The 20,113-nt window shown below is 38.3% G+C and overlaps 1 protein-coding gene across 1 annotated transcript in view; it reads right to left on the reverse strand.

Annotated features, from left to right (window-relative positions):
• Positions 1-6,995: 6,995 nt before the first annotated feature.
• CMPK1 (cytidine/uridine monophosphate kinase 1) overlaps positions 6,996-20,113 on the reverse strand; it is a 34,744-nt gene continuing 21,626 nt past the window's right edge. Inside the window, exons 2-6 of the mRNA XM_047085040.1 lie at positions 13,920-14,066; positions 9,590-9,742; positions 8,270-8,346; positions 7,929-8,025; positions 6,996-7,193 (exon numbers count right to left, since the gene is read on the reverse strand). Of these exons, the coding sequence (XP_046940996.1) occupies positions 7,152-7,193; positions 7,929-8,025; positions 8,270-8,346; positions 9,590-9,742; positions 13,920-14,066 (516 nt within the window). The 3' untranslated portion in view covers positions 6,996-7,151. The remainder of the gene's footprint in view (positions 7,194-7,928; positions 8,026-8,269; positions 8,347-9,589; positions 9,743-13,919; positions 14,067-20,113) is intronic.

Raw genomic sequence — 20,113 nt, forward strand, 5'->3', positions numbered from 1 at the left:
ATGATTTCAGGGCTCATGAGATGAAGCCCCATGTCGGGTTCCATGCTGCTTGGGGTTCTCTTGCTCTCTGCCCTTCCCCCACTCATGCCTGCACTCTCAAAATAAACGTTAAAAAAAATAAAATGTATTAAGAATGGACTCTGTGCCAGGTCACTAAGAGAATACAGACATACAGCTAAAGACCTCTAAAATCTCTTTCCCAAAGACACCATGCATCAAGAACTACAATGCATTACCCACTGAGGAGAAAGTAGGTGGAAACCTCATTCTGTTCTTTCCCAATCCAGTAAATACGGTCAGTGAAAGCGCTGAGGAGACACCGTAGTCTTACAAGGCTTCAAGTAGAAATTTATACTAAAGAGTTTCAGATCAGGAACAGGAACTGGAAACTATCAAGTCTTCATAAAGCAAAAAATTTTCTAAGTCATAACACAGTAACATGACAATGGAGGTATAATAAGTCAAAAATCTATCAACTAGATTGAATTATGAGTGGGTGGGTGAGATTTTCGCCAAAACTATTTTCGGGCCCTAGTCTCTCCTGGTTTTCCTTCCAACACAGCCAATCACATGGTCTTCTCTGAGCTGTGAGCTACAAGTAGAGGGAGGCTGATGAGGTGAAAGATTCATCTCCCCTCCTATCCCCTGTACTCCATGGTTATCTGATTCCAGGCTCTGGGAGAGATGAAAATAGAATCCTAAGGAAACTGCAGGTGGACCCAGTTAGGATCCAAAGTTCAGTGATGCAACTGGCAGCTATAGCGAGTCAAAAATAACTTTTTCATTTTGCTTTTTCAAGAAGTATTTACTGGGTGCCTACTATGTGCAGACACTAGGAAACAGAGATGAAAACATATTTTTGCTCTCCTGACACAATCTAGCAGGGGACTCGCCAATAAGTAAACAAAGTAACTTCACAAATTGCAGATACGTGTAATAGTGAAAACAAATGAGGGGCACCTGGGTGGCTCAGTCAGTTAAGCATCTGACTCTTGATTTCAGCTCAGGTCAAGATCCCATGGTTTGTGACTTTGAGCCCCACATGTGGCTTTGGGCTGACAGTGCAGAGACTGCTTGGGATTCTTTCTCTCTCCCCCTTTCTACCCCTCTCCTGCTCTCAAAATAAACAAACTTAAAAATATATATAAAATAAACGAGGGTGGGGTGCCTGGGTGGCTCAGTTGGTTAAGCATCTGACTTCAGCTAAGATCATCTCACAGTTCATGAGTTCAAGCCCTGCATCAGAGTCTGTGCTAACAGCTCAGAGCCTGGAGCCTGCTTTGGATTCTGTGTCTCCCTCTCTCTCTGCCCCTCCCCTGCTCCCGCTAAACATTAAAATAAACAACAGTAACAGGGTAGTGAAGAGGAAGCATGATGGCATATTAGTGGTTACACTTCAAAATCAGGCTTTATTACAAGTAGGCAACATGGGCTACTGGAAGACAGGAGGCAGATCTGGTAAGACCCAAAGGTCTGGGGTCCAATTCCAGACTCACAACTACCTAGCTGTAAATATTGTTGGGCAATTGACTTGGGCTCCTTTAGCTTCAGTTTAATCATTCACAAAACAGGAAAACCATCATCCCAACCTGAATGGTTGGGAAAACAAGATGAGAACAGAGGTAAAAGTGTGCTTGCATTAAAGCACTATACAAAAACACAATACAGTTAAGAAACTGCTAGACTTGAGCTTAACTTGTGAGCCTGTTGAAGGCAGGGACTACGTATTACTGCTTGTGGTATCCTTAATAAATGTGTCTCAAACATATTTTGAATGAATGGTCAGCCAACGTTTTTTAAAATATTTACTTATTTTTGAGAGACAGTGTGTGAACAGTGGAGGGACAAAGAGAGAGGGAGACACAGAACCCAAAGTAGGCTCCAGGCTATGTGCTGTCAGCGCAGAGTCTGATGCAGGGCTTGAACCCATGAACCATGAGATCACGACCTGAGCCAAAGTTGGACACTTACTGACAGAGCCACCCAGGCGTCTTGCCACCAAACTCTTTGTAATGTCACCATTTTAGTGCTCATCATCTCCTGGTCTGATGACAGACACATTGCCTAATTAAGGAAGATGTAGATTTCCTGTAACAAATTCTCTGATCTCAATCCTAAAAGCTAGTATCTCTGCCAGGTAGCTTGCTAACACAACCAGTTAGCTCAATTAAGATGGCAGATCCATGAATGTGATTACAGACTGTAATAATGCCTCCTGTATCAATCTAGTTATTTCAGCAACTGGCCAGTCTGAGTATTGTCATATGAAACAACGATTTAGCTGACTATAAATACTTAAAGTCATATACACAAGCTAAACTCACAAATATCCATAAAACTACTGAAACCATAAGTTAAGGATAAATGAAGATAGATAGTATCAAGGGAGTCTCATTCTTGAAGCCCATTTTCATCAACAAAATAATCCTGGAGAGTAGTGGGAATGTGGTCTATGATCATGAAGACTGGACAGATTAAGAAATGGTGTTTGGTAGGAGTGATTATGGGTAGAGTAAGTCTCCTACAAGGACCATCATGGCCAAAGGACTGGAATGAACCAACTCCTGCTTCTCTACACAAACGGTTTTACTCTCCCTGCCCTCATCCCATCCCATCCATCCCCTCCATTTCTGACTCTTCCATTAGCACAACAGCAGCAGCCTCAAGTCCAGTAGTGCACCTACCTTCTCTAAAGAGCACTTAGCCAGACCTAAGCAGGAAAGGCCCTAGGCAGAGGAATGGTCTCTGCTCAATCATGTTTGATACTGGATGTGACAAGGACATTCTGACACAGTCCTTGACATCAGGGGGATTTTGATGTAGCTGTTTTAAACTGGTCATTTTGATGTGACTCTTTTGACCCAACATGAAAGTTGACCATTAAACTTTAGCATTTCTCCCCCAAATAATGTAAATGACGTGTCTATGGTGGTCTAAACCACCCCAATCCAGGACAGGATAATGGTAGTGCCTATTGTGCTCTACCTGGTAATTAAAAGGAAAAAAAGGTTTCCATTTTGACAAGGCTATTTTGATGCAGCCTTGTCACAATCATACTCTGGCCAAATTCTGGCAGCTGGTTTGGAATGCTTCTCTGTAAAACTAAGGACCAACAAACCTGGGGTGAGCCATGCACAACAGCTTTGTGCTTTTAAGTACTAACTGCTAAGCCGATTCAATGTCTTCTCCCTCTGGTTCTGGAAGCCTTTGGAGCCAGGTGGTCGTAAGAGGGCCAGTTCTACCCCGAGTCCTCAGAGGGCCACAAGCATTTACAAACTGGCAAGGAATCTCAGCCAATTCAGGGGGTTTCTTGGAAGTCCATCTCGAGTCCACTGTATCAGTTTTCCCCCTTAATTTCAGAGAAGCAGTTACCAAGAATATACTTCTTCTAGGAAGCCTTCTAAAGGGTAGAATACAAATATTCCGAAAGCTCACATACATGTTTTTTGAATTTTATTTTCTCTTTTTAGATGTGGTTACTCAACCAAATGAGAATGCATCTGCTATTTATGCAAAATGCTGCTTAACTGCTCAACTGCTCGATTCTACAGTGTAGAAGACAATTTTCAAAGTTTGTCTGGATTATCTACATCAGGGCTGGGATGAGGTAACCTACCTCTACAGATGCTTTTCCTTTGGTTGGTTAGGGCATTGAAGGCCAGTGTTAAGAAGGTAACACTTTGTGCGTTACTTCAAAATGTATCATAAATAAAAAACAACTTTCTGTGGCTGAAAGAACCTCACTTAGAGAAATGTTGATTTATTACCCTCATCTCTCCCTGAATAGGCCAAAATAATTAAGCCCTCTTCTCTTATGGCTAGGTCTTAGGAGGACAAACTCATGAAAGAGCCTTTTTGAAGAAGATGGACTCCAGAAAACCAGGTTCTGCTCTGATGAGCAGGGACAGCAGGGATCTCACAAAAATCTGAGCCCTGGTGATGGCCTGGAGGTGGCAGGGCTGACAAAGGGTATACAGCGTGATAGCCAGAAATTCAACTTCGTCCTTTAGCTGTCCCAAGGACAGGAAAGCTGGTGACCTGCGGAGCACAAATGAGGCCCAGAATTAACACCACAGTCACAATAACCACACCCATTCAAAGGAAAGCAAACCTGGATCCAAGAGAATACTTAAACTGGGGTCAGGGGTGAGGAAATAAAGGGATAGGTGATTAGGACCATTTTTACCTTTTTCCTTGGTACACAACAAATGAGCTTACTTTCTTCATTAAAAGAAAAATGCTTAGGATTAAGGAGTACTTAATTTAGTTGAAACATGCGGGCAGGCTAGGGAGAAGTGAAATAAGCTATATAATAATGATCATTACCCATCAAAAGACATGTGAAGGTCTACCCACATCAGGGTGTTAGTTTCAGATAGAAAACTCTTGGAAGGCAGAGTATGTGTTTGTAGCACCTACAGCTTGTGCAATTATTATGAGTTTGAAGAAGGACCAAACCTCCAGGGAAAAAAAAAAGCTGACCTACTCTGGCCAATACTTTCAGTCACTATTATCTCCAGAGTGTCAGGCAACTACTTAATTACATGACAAAGACACAAGCCCCCCAAGGCATCTTGAGACATTGCCTTGAGGCATCTTGAGACATAGCCTGATGCCAATTTCCCCCTCAAAGAGACAAGCAATTGCTGCTGTAGGTAGGTAATGAAATAGGCTATACTTGTGCCTCGATCCAGATTACTTCTTGAAGGAATGGGATAAAGTCATGCTTTCTACTTAATTCAAGATGTGCAAACATAATACAGAGCAGAAAATTCTCCTGGATCCTGAACTCTGCTTTTGCTGTAAACCCACATGTTAAATACAGGATATTTCTCAGTCTTCAATATGCTTGAGAGAATGGAAATCTGAAACAGCAAACGCCATAGCACAAAATTTATTAGGATTATTTACCAAGTAATTTCATATACATCCAACATCAGGAAATGTCAGTTAATTTAAAAAAAAAAAAGAAAGAAAGAAAAGCAAAAAAAAAGCAAAGCTTCCACTAAGGTCTTTCAAAACAGTGAAAACCTCCTTGGTGACTTTAACAAACGGAATGACTAAACTAATGAAGTCCGATGTATCTCAGTCAAATCCTAAACACAATATTGCCAACATGTTTTTCTACTCAAAAGCAAACTAGCAAAGGCTCATAATTTCGTAATTACGATGTTTCTTGATTTGTGTTCTCAAATGCCACAAAAGGCTGTGTGATGAAAGGAAGCGAAGTGCCTCGTCTCAGCAGTCTTCTTAAAAACCTCACGTTTGCTTCCCAAAATCAGTATAAACATTTAGATTCCCCCATCTGATGAATTTCTTCACTTATTTGAGCAGGAATGCTCTCAAAACCTTATAGTCTTTACTCTTGCTTCATACTGCAGCTTTTTGATTAAACCACCAGCAAAATCCCTCTGTATCTGCTGAACTAAATCACCAGACAAGAACTTGTTATAGTCTCTTCCAGGAAACCAAGATAATCTCAATACAAATTTTGGTGGCTAATATGATCCATCCCTTATATTTTGTTTCCTAATGGCAAGTATGTTGAAAAATATATCATTAATAAGTGAATTTCATAACACACATAGAAATAAATGAACCTATTATAATGTAAGAACATCCACAAGTTGTCCTCACTATTCCCAATGACTTTATACTTCTAATTCTTCTTCTTTTTTAAGTAAACTCTACGCCCAATGTGGGGCTTGAACTCAAACCATGAGATCAAAAATCACATACTTTACACCACTGAGTCAGCCAGGCGCTCCTATTCCCAATGACTTTAAATATAAAATCTAATTAAACAAAAACAAAATTCCTTACCCTATTTAACCCTGTATACCAAACAGTGTAAGTGCTAAAAATGAGAAACATTTTAATAAATCTCACATTAAGAACCTTGGAAATAACTCTTCATTAGTAATGGCAGAAAAAGACAAGAAAGGGGAACACAAATTTCTCAGAGATTTTTTAAAGGAAGAATGGATTTAAGGGAAAATAAAATAGCCTTTTTAAAATTCTGTACCTTTCAATGCTTCAACATGATGCCAAAAAAGAATTTACTAAATAAAAGTAGCCAGGAAGGAAATCAAACATTTATAAGATATATTTATTATTTTTCTGACCAAAGTGCAATGATTTTTAAATGTCCTTAAATAACTGAAAAAAAAAAAGGGTTCAAGAAAATAAACAAAAATGGGAAATTTAACCATTAGATTTTTTTTTACTTCATACCAACCCTACATTTAATCTAGAAAACAAATAAAAACAAAAAACAAAAAACTCTGAATGAAATGTTATTAAAATGCTAACCAAATCATTTTACCATAAACCCAGTACATGCATTTCAAGGTTCCCCTGCTAGGAATTTTGTTAAGATCAGTTTAATCATTAATAATAATAACACTATATAATGGAGCACAGGAACACATGTCATTTGATGTGATCCTGCCCCTTACCCTCAGATTTATGTCAGAATAAAGCTGACAATTCTCCCAGGCTCTGAACCCCCAGCGACCCCATCCCAATCCCTGGAAGCAAAGAAGATGCCTTGTCATACAACTTTGTATAAGTTGTAATAAAACAAAGCCTTAAGTTTTCTTATCTTTCTGTAGGAAATGGTCAGTTATTTGGTAAATACTAAAACACTTCTAGGAATTCATTTTATGAGTTTGTTTACCAAACACATTTTGCAAGAACTGACTACACAAAAAGTTCCTTTGGAATTTGGTCCACAAATTCGCTTAACAGGTTGGAAATGTAAAACCTACAAGAAAACAAAGAAGTGGGGAATCCCTAATCTTAACATGTTGTAATTACTAAAGGGATATACACACAGACTACAGAGTTTTGCTCACAGAAGGCACAAACTATAAAAGGGATATGCTTTTTGAGGAAAAACAAAGAACTAGCTGATATCCTTCTTTGTTTTGTGAGCACCATAGCTAAGATGAAGTTAGACCCAAATTCACTGTCTACTCCTGTAACCAGAAAAATTGAAGATAAAAAATTTAATTTGTCTTACTACATACTTTCCAGCCATTCATTGAGATGTAATTATGAAAGATTAAAATTGCCTTAAAAAGGGGTTGTAATAGCAGCTATCAAAGCAATATTCAAGCATGATTTCAAGGATGCTTTCAGGTTTAGAGTTAGCCTTCTTTGTCAAAAATCTTCACAACTTCATCAAAAACCTGTAAAGGACAAAGAGCAGTAATTTAAAAAGGAAGTATTATTAAAATACTATATGGCTAAGTTCCTGTTTAGAAGTCCATTTTTTTATTAATTTTCAAGATGTATCATTTAAAAAAATACATTAATTCCTTGGTTTCATCTATTTTCCTTTGGACCTCTCCCCAGCTCGTGCTTTGTCTGTCCGTCTCTCTCTCTCAAAAATAAAAAAACATTTAAAAAATAAAAAAATAAAGAGAGAGAGAGAGAGAGACACTAGAAAAGAGCTGCTGGGCACTGAGGGCTTGCACAGCAGTTTAGAGATCAGGATTTTTACAGAGTGGGAGGGAAGGGCTGGGCGCGGAAGCCCTGCGCCCCTGGGGCTCTGTGACGAAGAGATGGAAGCTGCCTGGGGCCCTTGCTCTAGAGGACTCGCCATTCACATTAGAGATTTTAAAAGATGAATGTGGTCCAAATCACAGTTCTCAAAATGCCAATTTTCCAGTGCTTGAGAAAAGAGGTTTGGAATTAATAAACCACCCACTTCTTATGAAGAACAAGTCTGAAGTTGTAAAATCTATTTTAGACTCTATTCAAAAAAGGAGAAAAAAAAATCTCATTTTTCACTTAGTCTCCCAGGTCTTGAAAAGCAAACAAACTAATCTGTCATACTTCTTTTTCTCCTGCCTACCTACCCCTTATCCCCCAAATCACATTTTTACTGGACTTTTCTTTTAAGGCAAGCTAGGGATACTCACTTCATCAACAGACTTAGAGGCATCTATTTTCTTGACTTTCCCCATTTCTTCATATAAGTCAATAATTGGCTTTGTTGACTGAAGATAGGTCTGAATTCTGCAAAAGCAGCACATATTGCAAGGTTCTAAGTATCCACCCGCTCTCCCCCACGTTATGGAACAGCTCAGAGCACAACCCAGACCCAACCCAACCAACTCCCTTACCATCTCCTTAGACCACACACTTTACATATTTAAGCATGCCAGTTTCTTTTTCTGGACCAAAATGAGGCAGGTATTTAATCTGTGACTCAAGTTCCAAAATGAGCCCAAGGTGGTGATGTGTAAAGTCTGCAAAGTACCTCTTTTCCAAGCTCTCTCTGTTGTCATCACTTCTACCACTACTCTTTCCCCTCTCAAGACACCGTTCAATACAGATCTAGAAAGAGAAATAAATAGTACAAAAAAAAAAAAAAAGATGTGAATTTCACATTTGCCATTCTTTTAACCTGAATGAGAACAAAGTTTGAAGAGATCACAAAAAAACCCTACATTAAAACTAATTTGTCTAATTCATTAATCAACATGCAAAGTCCTTTTAAATTTAAACATGTGGTTCAATTTATATAAACTAGGTTAAATAAGCACAGAGCATAATAAGAATTCATTCATGACTCAGTTTTTCCTGTGTGCTTTTTTTTAAACCGCAATAAAAAGAAGATCTGTATGTGTATGCTTCCATCCAGGATATATTATTAACTTATTAGGTATGAATTACATGCCTCAAACTTTGTTCCATTTTGCTTACTTTTTGATAATTCCATAAATATCCAAATATTTAAGAGTCAACATATTTGCATTTGAATAAAGTATCCCTTGTTAATCGTGAATAAACATTCCTTAGTTATAAAGCTGTGGTAACATTCTAAAGTCAACTTTGAAGAATAAGTGAAAACATATTTTTGGGGGTTGGAAAAAGAGAGTTACATTTTAAAACAACTCAAAGGCTGCAGCAAGCCTCTCCACCAGAGGCACATTTGCAATTCAGCCCAAGAATAGCCAACTTCCTTCAAGGCAGTTCTTTAGATTCTTATTCTTCCAGGCTGTTGGCATTAATTTAATGAAGTTCTACTGCAGCTGTCAAACAGTCAGGCCTTTTAATTAAATGACTCTGAGAAATTTGGTTATTCAAAGGTATGTCTGGGTATGTTATTAGAAGTGCCAGAAAGAAAAAGAACGCTTTCCTGCTTTTTGCAAGATCATTTCACTCTTAGAAGACAAATCAAGCTATCTTGTATGTTTCTTTAAAAATAGTAAGTTTTCCCAACTTCCCAAAAATGTTGCCCTAACGTCCTAAGGCAAGATACTCTCTGATAAGAGTGCATACCTACGAGGTAACACTGCAGTTTCATTACCTAACATTATTGTACAAGTCAATTCTTAAAACAAACACAGTACTGCTATTTTGAAAATAAAGCAAATTTTAGGTCCACAAGGTTGCTGATGCCAAATAGTTTCTAATAGTCCAACAGCAATACAGTGCTGTTCCATCCAACCAATTTACCAGTTCAAAGCAATACTGCTGCTGACATAAAATATAAGTAAAAAATCACTTTGTTTTTCTCTAATAGTTGACCATCAGTTGGTTAAACCCCATGTGGGCAGATGAAGGTCTTCATTACCTCATTATTACAGTCAAAAAACAGAACAAAAGACACTTCTGCCTTCCCATCCATGGTCTTATTCCAACCTTGAAGGTTGTCTTGATTTCTTGGAAACCCATCAATCAAGAATTTATTCTTCTGAGCATTGGCAGCCATTGTCTGATCCATTTCCTAAAAGAAAAGGAAGATTTAGGTTCAATATAACATTAACAAAATACAACTTCTTAAGGAAGGGGGGGGATATATGAGTGTTTGCTTTGTTATTATTATTCTTCAAATCATGAGTAGAGTGGAGGGTGCATGGGGAAAAAAAACAACAACAAGACTTAAAGGAGATGATCAGGCAGGGCCCCTGGGTGGCTCAGTCGGTGAAGCGTCCGACTTTGGCTCCAGTCATAATCTGGCAGTTCATGAGTTTGAGCCCTGCATTGGGCTCTGTGCTGACAGCTCGGATTCTGTGTCTCCCTCACTCTCTGCCCCTTCCCCACTTGCATTCTTTCTCTCAAAAATAAATAAACATTAAAAAAATTTTGGAAGGGGGGGTGGCGCCTGGGTGGCTCCGTCAGTTAAGCATCCGACTTCAGCTCAGGTCATGATCTCACAGCTTGTGGGTTCGAGCCCCGCGTCGGGCTCTGTGCTGACAGCTCAGAGCCTGGAGTGTGCTTTGCATTCTGTGTCTCCCTCTCTCTCTGACCTTCCCCCGCTCACACTGTCTCTCTCTCTCTCAAAAATAAATGAAGTGATGGGGCGCCTGGGTGGCGCAGTCGGTTAAGCGTCCGATTTCAGCCAGGTCACGATCTCGCGGTCCGTGGGTTCGAGCCCCGCGTCAGGCTCTGGGCTGATGGCTCAGAGCCTGGAGCCTGTTTCCGATTCTGTGTCTCTCTCTCTCTCGGCCCCTCCCCCGTTCATGCTCTGTCTCTCTCTGTCCCAAAAATAAATAAAAAACGTTGAAAAAAAAATTAAAAAAAAAAATAAATAAAAAATAAATGAAGTGTTAAAAAAATTTTTCTTTAATATTTTTAGGTTATAAATTAAAATTTAAAAAAAAAATTTGATCCAGTGTAATAACACAGTCACCTCAAGTTGGTGGAGTTATGGTATATACCCCTTCCCCATTTATACATATTAATAGACATACAGTCTCTTTTTTGTGCAGTTTCTGAATTTTCTACAGTAAGCATATATTACTTTCACATATAGATTCACAAAGTTATAAACAGCAAAAAGAAAATAGGCATTAACCAGTATCTTTGCTCTAGCCACCAGAGACCCTATTCCTTCCTCTCCCCTCTCCCAAGTCATTTTTGCTGTGCTAAGAAGAATGCTACTTCTTCAGGTATTAAGATTCTCTGCAATAATTCAAGTCCAATTGCAAAAAATCCTTGGACAAATATAAAGAGATTGCCAGCATTAATTATTAGTATAAAGTTAATAGTTTTTTCAACTAAAGCTAATTAAGCTACCCAAAACACAGGTAGCAGAGGAAAGAACAGACTCAAGAAAGATAGCAAGAGCAGCACGTTTCACCATCCTGTGCCAGTGTGAATTTGGGCACAATGTGACAATATGTGACAGGTGATGCAGATCTCTAGTCTCCAAATCCTCACCACTGCCAGCCCCCATTGGGTACACACTGACACATGACTTTGACCAACTCCAGAGCAGCCTCTATTCCAGACACCAACATCTAGTCCCCTCAGTGCTCAAACTGTTTCCTAGTTCTTCAAAAAGAGTGAGGGCTGTCAGGCCCCCTAATTCCTTTCTTTGTCTGAGGGTTGGCTTTGTCCCATCATCTAGCTTTTCCAATATTCTCCAATAATACAAAACGATCACAGAATGTTTTTGGGCCCCTGCTATAGCATTTCTACCCCAATTATGGTAGTGGAAGATACCTGAAGAGGTGCATCAATATTCCACCATCACATACATTTACTCAAGGCCTATAACCAGGGAACATGAAGAGCAAAGTCATGGCTCCTGGGGGCTCATAGTTCAGCAGGTAACAAATATGTGTAAGTAAATGTGCTAAGTCCTATGATGAGGTATGAAAGGATGCTATGATAAAACAAAGAAATTAAGCACAAACTACCTGGGAAACTGCTAGAGAGAGCTTTACCAGGGAGGTGGCCATGGAGTCCTAAATAATGAAGTGGCAAGCAGACAGGGATCAAGGTACTCCAAAGAGTGTAAACTGGATAGATAAAGGCTCAGAAATGAGAAAGCATAACAGCTTTGATGAATCTGAAGTAAGCTGAGACAGTTGAATATTAGGACACATGTAGAGAGTAGTGGGAGATAGGACTAGAAAGTAGGTAGGGGCAAGATTAATGAAGAACTTATTATGTCACACTAAGGAACTGGTTTTTATCCTGGAAGCAACAGAGGACCACTAAGGAATTTTAAGCAGAAGAATATGCTTACATCACCTTCTGGAAAAAAATCACCTTGACTGTACCATGAAGGACGAGCTAGAAGGGGACAAGCATGGATTAAAGGCAAAAGACTCATGAGGAGGCTCCAATAATGGTCCAGGTAAGAAAAAGAGGATCTGAACTAAGGTGACAGTAGTAATAGAGAAAACAGACTAAGTCAAAGAGGGTTAAGAGGAAGATAATCGGGGTGCCTGGATGGCTCAGTCAGTTAAGCATCTGACTCTTGGTTTCAGCTCAAGTCATGATTACGGTTCATGAGTTCAAGCCCCGCATCAGGCCCTGCACTGACGGTGCAGCATGGAGCCTGTTTGGGATTCTGTATCTCCCTATGTCAGCTCCTTCACCACTTTCACTCTCTCTTGCTCTCTCAAAATAAATAAATAAACTTAAAAAAAGGAAAGTCACTGGAAGATCTGCTCACTGAATGGATTTGGGAAAGTGAAGAAGAGGTGGAAAATACAGGATGGCCCCAGGTTTCTGGCTTGGGCAGCTGCACAGATAGCAGAACCATTGACCAGGACAAGAAATAAAAGGTGATCACATTCTAGAGGTTATGCTGATAATGCTGAGATACTTGTCAAATATTCAGATGGATGTCTAGTAGTCAGAAATATAGGTCTGGAGTTCAGAAAAAAAAGATGTGTGCCAGCGCTGTAGGTTTTAGCATTTATTAGCACAGTGAAAGCCTTGGGCATGGCTAAAACCATCCATCACGAAATATATAAAAGGAGAGGAGAACCAAGGATAAAACCCTGAGAAGCATCATGGTTTAGAAACTTGCAGAAGATGAGCTATCAAAGGAAACATAAGAAACAACAGCCACTGAAGTAGGAAAGAATAAAAAAAAGTGGTATCACAGAGAACAAAGAAGGTTTGAGAAGATATGAATAGAGTTAACTGCTATGAGAAAAACGACGACAAATATCCCCTAGATTTGATAAGGAAGAACATTGGTAACAACAGCAAGAATCGTTTCAGTGAAGATGGAAACAGTATCTGACTCCAAAGGGTTGAAGAGTAGGAAGTAAAAAAGTGAAAAATGCAGACCACTTTTTCACAGTGCTTAGTGATAAAGTGGAGAAAAAGACATTAAATCCAGAGAATAGGAGAGGATACACTCTGGAGTGGAAGCAGGTTACTCCCATCTCTGAAACAAAAGGTAAGAATGTGTGTAAATGAGCCACTACTCCTCATCCTCAAGGTTCTGTGGTTCTGTCCTGGTGCTCAGATATCTCTTTTCCATTGGGCTTCAACTATTTCTTACTGTTCTCACTCCTGCATTTCTCCTTCACTATTTCTTATATATGAAAAAACCTGTTAATAAATAGTCTTAGAAATCTATAGTGGAGAGTTACCATGTAAATCCAAGATCTCTGTTTTTAAGATGGGACATATTATAATTTCATAGCTATTTATCTTGGCATTTCACACCGAAGATGGTGACACATTCACCAGAAAAGGAAACATCGAAATTGAGAGACCGGCAACAATGAGAGGGTCATGGGAAGCAGGAAAAAAAGGAAGGGGGAGAATGAAGGAAGGAAGAAAGAAGGCTTACAAGAAAACAGAAAAGGGAAAGGACGTGGGGAAGGAAGAAGAGGAGGGGAAGGAAAAAAGGAAGAAGACAGAAATGGAAGTGAGACAATTTCCGCACGTTGGGGAAGGATCAAGTACACACATATGGATGTTAAGTTCAGCTGTAGCTGATCCTAGTTCTAGGCAGAGAATGCTTGCTACTGTCCAATTTCTTCCCAGGTAAAAAGTAGAATTTCTAGTTCTGCCATTCTCAAACACCATGACCACCTACCACAAGCAAGAAACTTAGTACTCTCATTTTTTTTTCATTACTCAAAGGAAAGGTAGATTTACTTTCTCATTTCCTTGCTGGTTTGAACTGGTTGGCATTCACTCCTTACCCTCTTTAACAAACTGATGGTTATCTCAACTGGCACAATCTTTCCATCTTTAATGTACTTTTCAATGAGTTCACCATACTGTGAATCTGGGTTCTTCCTTTCATCACGAAGGAGTTCTCCTGCAGAAAGGTGTGTGTAGCCATATTTCTGAAAGGAACAACACATAGGGAAAAAAATTAGAATATATTCAACCCAATGATAGGACTATCAATTTTTTTCCTTCATGTTAATTTCTATATTCTAATTTTTCTACAATAAATAAGCTTTGCTTGTACATTAAACAAATAATTGTTAAAAATTTAAAGAGATTTCATACAATCAAATTTGCTTAAAAAATACTCTTAACCTGGTAGGGCATGGTGGCCACAATGTTCACACACCACAAAATCATCCAGGAATTTGTGTAACTATTCAAGGCATTAACATTTCATTATAATCCCTCACAAAACACAAAGTTTAAATGTCATTAATAATGTTCAAAAATGCATAACAAAAAACTATACAATTCAAGGCAAAAAAATAAAAATAAAAAATCCTACCAGTGTTGGCTGTATCCACCTTCTACAAAATCTCTACTTCCGTTCTTTAAACTCAACACACCTAAACTGAACTCATCAGCATTTACACTAACCCCATTCTTCTGGTCTGTTCCCTTTCTCAGTAAATAGCACAAGTCCTACCTCCTACACAAAATTAGCTTCGAGAGTGGTCACATTAATCAAATAGAGCCTTCTCTACCTATCACTGTATCACTGTCTCTCTACCTAGACCAGTACCTTCCTTACCTTTCTTCAAAGTCCACTGCCTCTTCCTCCTCTAGTTGCAACTAGAGGTCTCATCTGTAAATTGGGAATACACATAGCTATTTTATAAGTTATGGCTAAATAAGATAATGTATATACATTGCCTACCAAAAAGCCTGCACATAGCAGGGGATAAAAGTCACCAATTACTTCATTGCTATTATGAAGATACTTATCTTAAATAAGCTAGAAGCATTTTTTCTATTATATGTACACCATTTTATATGTGTGTACACAAATACCCACACATGCATATGTACTCATTTTGATGGTTTTTATAGAAAGACCAATCAAGAGGCTTAACTGAGGTAATAGCTATGAATAGCCAACGAAAAGTCGGTAGTATGACTGTGACGATCATTATTATGTAGGACTTACAAATGATGCACTAGGTGCAGGGTACAAGGTAGTAGTTGAATTAAGTCATATAAAATGCTACAGTATTGTGGGCACCTGGGCGGTTCAGTCGGTTAAGTGTCCGACTCTTGGTTTCCGCTCAGGTCAGGTCATGACCTCACAGTTAATGAGTTCAAGCCCCGCATCAGGCTTCAGGCTCTGCCCTAACAGCACAGAGACTGCCTGGGATTCTCTCTCTGCCCCTCCTCTGCTCTGTCTCTCAAAATAAATAAACAAAAAAACCAAAAAAACAACAACAAAAAAGCTACAGTATTGCTCTGCCATTTCCCCATGACTGGAATGAGAAAACAATGCTGATCTAAGAGACCATTCTGAATAATGAAAAGCTTCTTCCTCTACATGAACATATACATTCCCTTTTATTAAGTCAAAAGAACTATAGAATCTTTTTTTTTAGTTTTTATTTATTTATTTTGAGAGAGAGAGAGACCATGTGAGTGGAAGGAGGGGCAGGGAGAGGAGGAGAGAGAGAATCCCAAGCAGGCTCCACAGTCAGCGCAGAGCCCAACACGGAGCTCCATCCCACAAACCCATGAGATCATAACCTGAGCAGAAATCAAGAGTCAGACGCTTACTGGGCCACCCAGGTACCCCTAAAATCTATTTTTACAACGTTTTTACTCTCAAATATCAGGGCATTCAGAACTATATTCAATTTTTGGTTACAAAAATCATCTCTCCCCAAATTCTTAAGACTCCCTAAATGAGACTTTATCTCATACATACTTAAGTGTGCAATAAACGTTTAAGATCTTAAATTTATCTTTAATTCCAACATTAAGATTTGAGGAAGCCTACAATCCCACCTCCTACTTTTAAAGTACAATGTTTCGGGGCGCCTAGGTGGCTCAGTCGGTTAAGGTCTGACTTCAGCTCAGGTCATGATCTCGCTGGGTTTGTGAGTTCGAGCCCCGTGTCGGGCTCTGTGCTAACACCTCAGAGCCTGGAGCCTCCTTCAGATTCTGTGTTTCCTCCTCTCTCTGCCCCTCCCATGCTCATGCTCTGTCTCTATCTCTCAATAATAAATAAACGCTAAAAAAATAAAAAATAAATAAAGTACAATGTTTCAATTGCACTCATAAAAACTCTCTCAATTACCCAGGTTATGGTGAGTCTTCTTTTTTTGGATTACAGAAGCCTTACATTCTTTACCCCTTTTCTATTTCCAAACATTGTTGGCTAAACTTACTCTTGCCGAACTAGTTCTAAGCTAGCAGTAAGGTAGTCAGCAAAGGAAAACAAACTCTAAATAGTTTATTTGCTGACTAAAATTGGGCATAAAGTTGGAGGAGAATAAACAAAACCACAGTGTCACTCATGTCTCTTAGTCACACAGTCCCTACCATTAGAATAATCAAAAGTGTATTTAGTTGTTATAATAGGGTTTAAAGAAAAAAAACCCCTTCCATCGTTTACAGAAAATGGAAATACAAAATGTTTAATTATTTAAACTGTTATTTTAAAATTATTTCCACACACCATTTTTAAATGCCTACTTTGATCACCAAGCATAAGCAAACTTCTGAAAATGGGTGTTGTAGAAAAGGCCTTATAAAAAAAATGAGGCGTGACCCACTTTCCCACTCACTATTACAATTTTCAAAAAGCAGTTTGCAACTAGTGTCCATAAAATTTTATAGCAGTCCCATTTCCTACAGTTTACTTTGTTTTCTGCTTGGAAGTCTATGCTTGCTGGATGTTCTCATCTGGTCTAGAGATTATAGCATATGGTAATATTGAATAAATGCAGAGACAAACAGTACTAAACAATGGCAAATGCTTAGTGAAACACAAACCACACAGATCGCTCTGTAGAGACTGCCTCTGCTGCATGAACAACACACATTTAGAAGCCCAGCTAGCAATTTAGAAATTAGTATATACAGTGTTTATTTCCTGACACTGGAGCACTCAAATTTGCAAGCTCTATATTGCATTAAAGTAGGTTCTGGCATATCACTTTTTTAAAAGAGAAACTAGTTGTAAACTGAAGTACACAAATGATATTTAAAAAAAAAAAATCACACACAGTTGGTCAAAAAGAGAGAAAACAACCTTATCTGCAAAGTCTAAGGAAACAAGGAATTTAAATTAGAACGATGTCAAATCTATACATGTGTCTTCCTACTGTTCATTCACATTCCATCTTTAAAAATCCTCTATTTACCACTTTTTTATACTATATTTTTCTTAAGGATTTTGCCGAAGCTTTCCTCTTACCACAGAGTTTCTACAACAAAAAGCAACTATCACTTACACACTAGCTATTATGGTATTTTAATAACAGCTACACTTTAAAGAGTATGTTTTTAAAGCATTCTGTTGTCATTAAGTAGTCACTGATGCCAATTCTGAGGAAAGCAAGAATGGCTTTTTCTCAGGCTTAACCAAAACTCTTTCACATTCTCTGAATTTCCTAGCAATTAAAACCTAGTGGGTCACTAACTGCAGTCTTAAGAACAACATTCAAAACCACAGCAGGTTATAAATACTATAAACTACAATAAATACAATTACAAGCTACTATTCAACTAAAAATAGTTTTCTAGTGACAAATATATAAACTCAATTCATTTAGAGTAACGGTCTAAATTTTTTACTTTCATTTTCTCCTTTAAGAAACTGAAAACTCAATAAATTTTTATAAACCATATACTAAGACTTGGAAGGAGGGGAAAAAAAGCACCATGTTCTCAATAAGGACAGAATGGCACTCTGTGTAATTATAACTAGGTGAAGGTTGACAATTTATGGTATCAAATCTCCAATCATCTTGATGGACTTCTCTCCCTTCTTAGCAATCATCTTTCCTTCTTTCTAAATTTAGGTAATGTGGTGTTATGTGAACAAAGACAACGATAAAAACAATAAAAAACAAAACCACAACAAAAAAAAGAGTTCAAGGTAAAAATGATGCATAAATGGCAAGTCCTTGGAAGCAAGAAGAGATCCAGATGCCAGACACCTCCTCCTGTTAGTGTGGCAATTAGAAAGTAGCACAGACTGTGACTGAGCCTCACAAGAGAGGGAACAGAGCAGATATATTAGCTACAAATATACATATACAGATATATACATATATGTATATATATACATATACATATATATACATATATGTATATATATACATATATATATACATATATATATATATACATATATATACATATACATATATATCTTTTTAATTTTTTTAAATATTTTTAATTTTTTTTAATATTTATTTTTGAGAAACAGAGTGAGACAAAGCGTGAGCAGGGGAGGGGCAGAGAGAAGGAGACACAGAATCTGAAGCAGGCTCCAGGCTCCAAGCAAGCGGTCAGCACTGTGAGATCATGACCTGAGTCGAAGTCAGACGCTCAACAGACTGAGCCACCCAGGTGCCCTGCTACAAATATATTTTTAATGCAACTGTGTGAGTTAAAATTACTGGGTATCCTTTAAATAGTGGATGCATCTTTAAAGCATTTAAGACTACGTTTACTTTGCATTCCTTATAAGATTAGTGACCCTTAAAATCTAAATTTTGGTTCTGTACTGTCAACAATGTACCTTCAGCAGCACACCCAGAAATGCTGCAAGGACTATCCCAAGCCATCCAGACTCACTAGTCTGGTGCCTGCTGCAAACAATAGCTTTAGAGCCTACAGCCTCCCAGCAACACTTTATGTAAGGCTCTCATTTATTTCAAAGGCATTTCCAATAGAACTTTTTCCAATTACTCTAAATGAGATGTCTGATAAGGACCTTCCAAGAACAGAATCTGCCAGTCTTGGGGAACTTACTTTACTTGGAATGTAAAAACTGCTGCACAGTGCCCAGATGCTTAAAACTGGTCAAACGTTTAAGGTTCCTTCCAGTTTTTACCTATAGAGGGTTAGAGAAAGGGTCTTTCCTATAATCACCATTAAAGAAAGGTTAGCATTAAAAGAAAGGAAAAAAAACAACTGTTCAGTGCAAGAAACACTGAGCGTAATAGTTGATTTAAATTGCTAGTAGATTTCCAATCTCATTTTTAGTCTGCCCTTGCTGTATTTCCAAATGCATGAATTGCACTTCACCATGCCTATTTAATTGCAAATCTACATATTAACTACAAACTACAGAAATTATAAACTGAGCTAAATCTTTTCTTAAACAAAAAGCTTTAGCAGACAGATTTTAAATTAACATGAAGCATACTTCTTTTTCTAATTAAAGAGTGATATTTTAAAAGCTTATACCCAGGGGGTGCCTGGGTGTCTCAGTTGGTTAAAAGCTTATACCCTGAACAGAGGGATATAATCCATTCAACTGCACACAATTACAACACTATTCATTTTCCTCAATGTTTTGCTCTTCCTAGAAGACAACCTTAATTCAGGCAATACTTGGAACTTAATTTAAATCCATAAATATTTATCGAGTGCCTATGAAGTGCCAGGCAATGTGCTGATTTCAGGGGAAGTAAATAGGATGCAATAGTGACTCGAACATTAAAGTGACTTGAGCTGTACGATTAACTAATAAGACAATTCTTCATCTTGCATAGCTTTTCCTAAGGAATTCAGTCTTTACCAGCACTGTCTGCTGGGGGAAGAAGTTGATTCTTCAGAGGCAGTGCAAGAAGACAGAACAATAAACAAAACTCAGAGCAAAGGTGAGTTAGAAGCCACCCAATACTGTTTCCCCATTTCTGTAAGCCTGCATATTCCTCTAACAGTTTCCAAAAATCCTCAGATAACTGAGGATTTGGGTATCTGATTTATATACCAAATGGTCCCGATAGCAACTGTGAATTGGAATTTTCACACTCCAATTTCATTCCAGTTGGTCATTTCCAGTATTTTTCTTTTAATTCATCTCATTCATTCTGAATCAATCTGTCTTCCCTACATTAGAAGGGCATGGAAAATGGTCAAAGATGAAGACCAGGCCCAGAAACCTCATGGGATTCCAGGAGCTCAGGGGCAGTAATTTGAAAACTTCCAACAT

The sequence above is a fragment of the Lynx rufus genome, unplaced genomic scaffold (assembly GCF_022079265.1).
Source record: "Lynx rufus isolate CCGP_SWC_20201006 ecotype Redwood Valley unplaced genomic scaffold, mLynRuf1.p SCAF_2, whole genome shotgun sequence".
NCBI classification, from domain to species: Eukaryota; Metazoa; Chordata; class Mammalia; order Carnivora; family Felidae; genus Lynx; species Lynx rufus.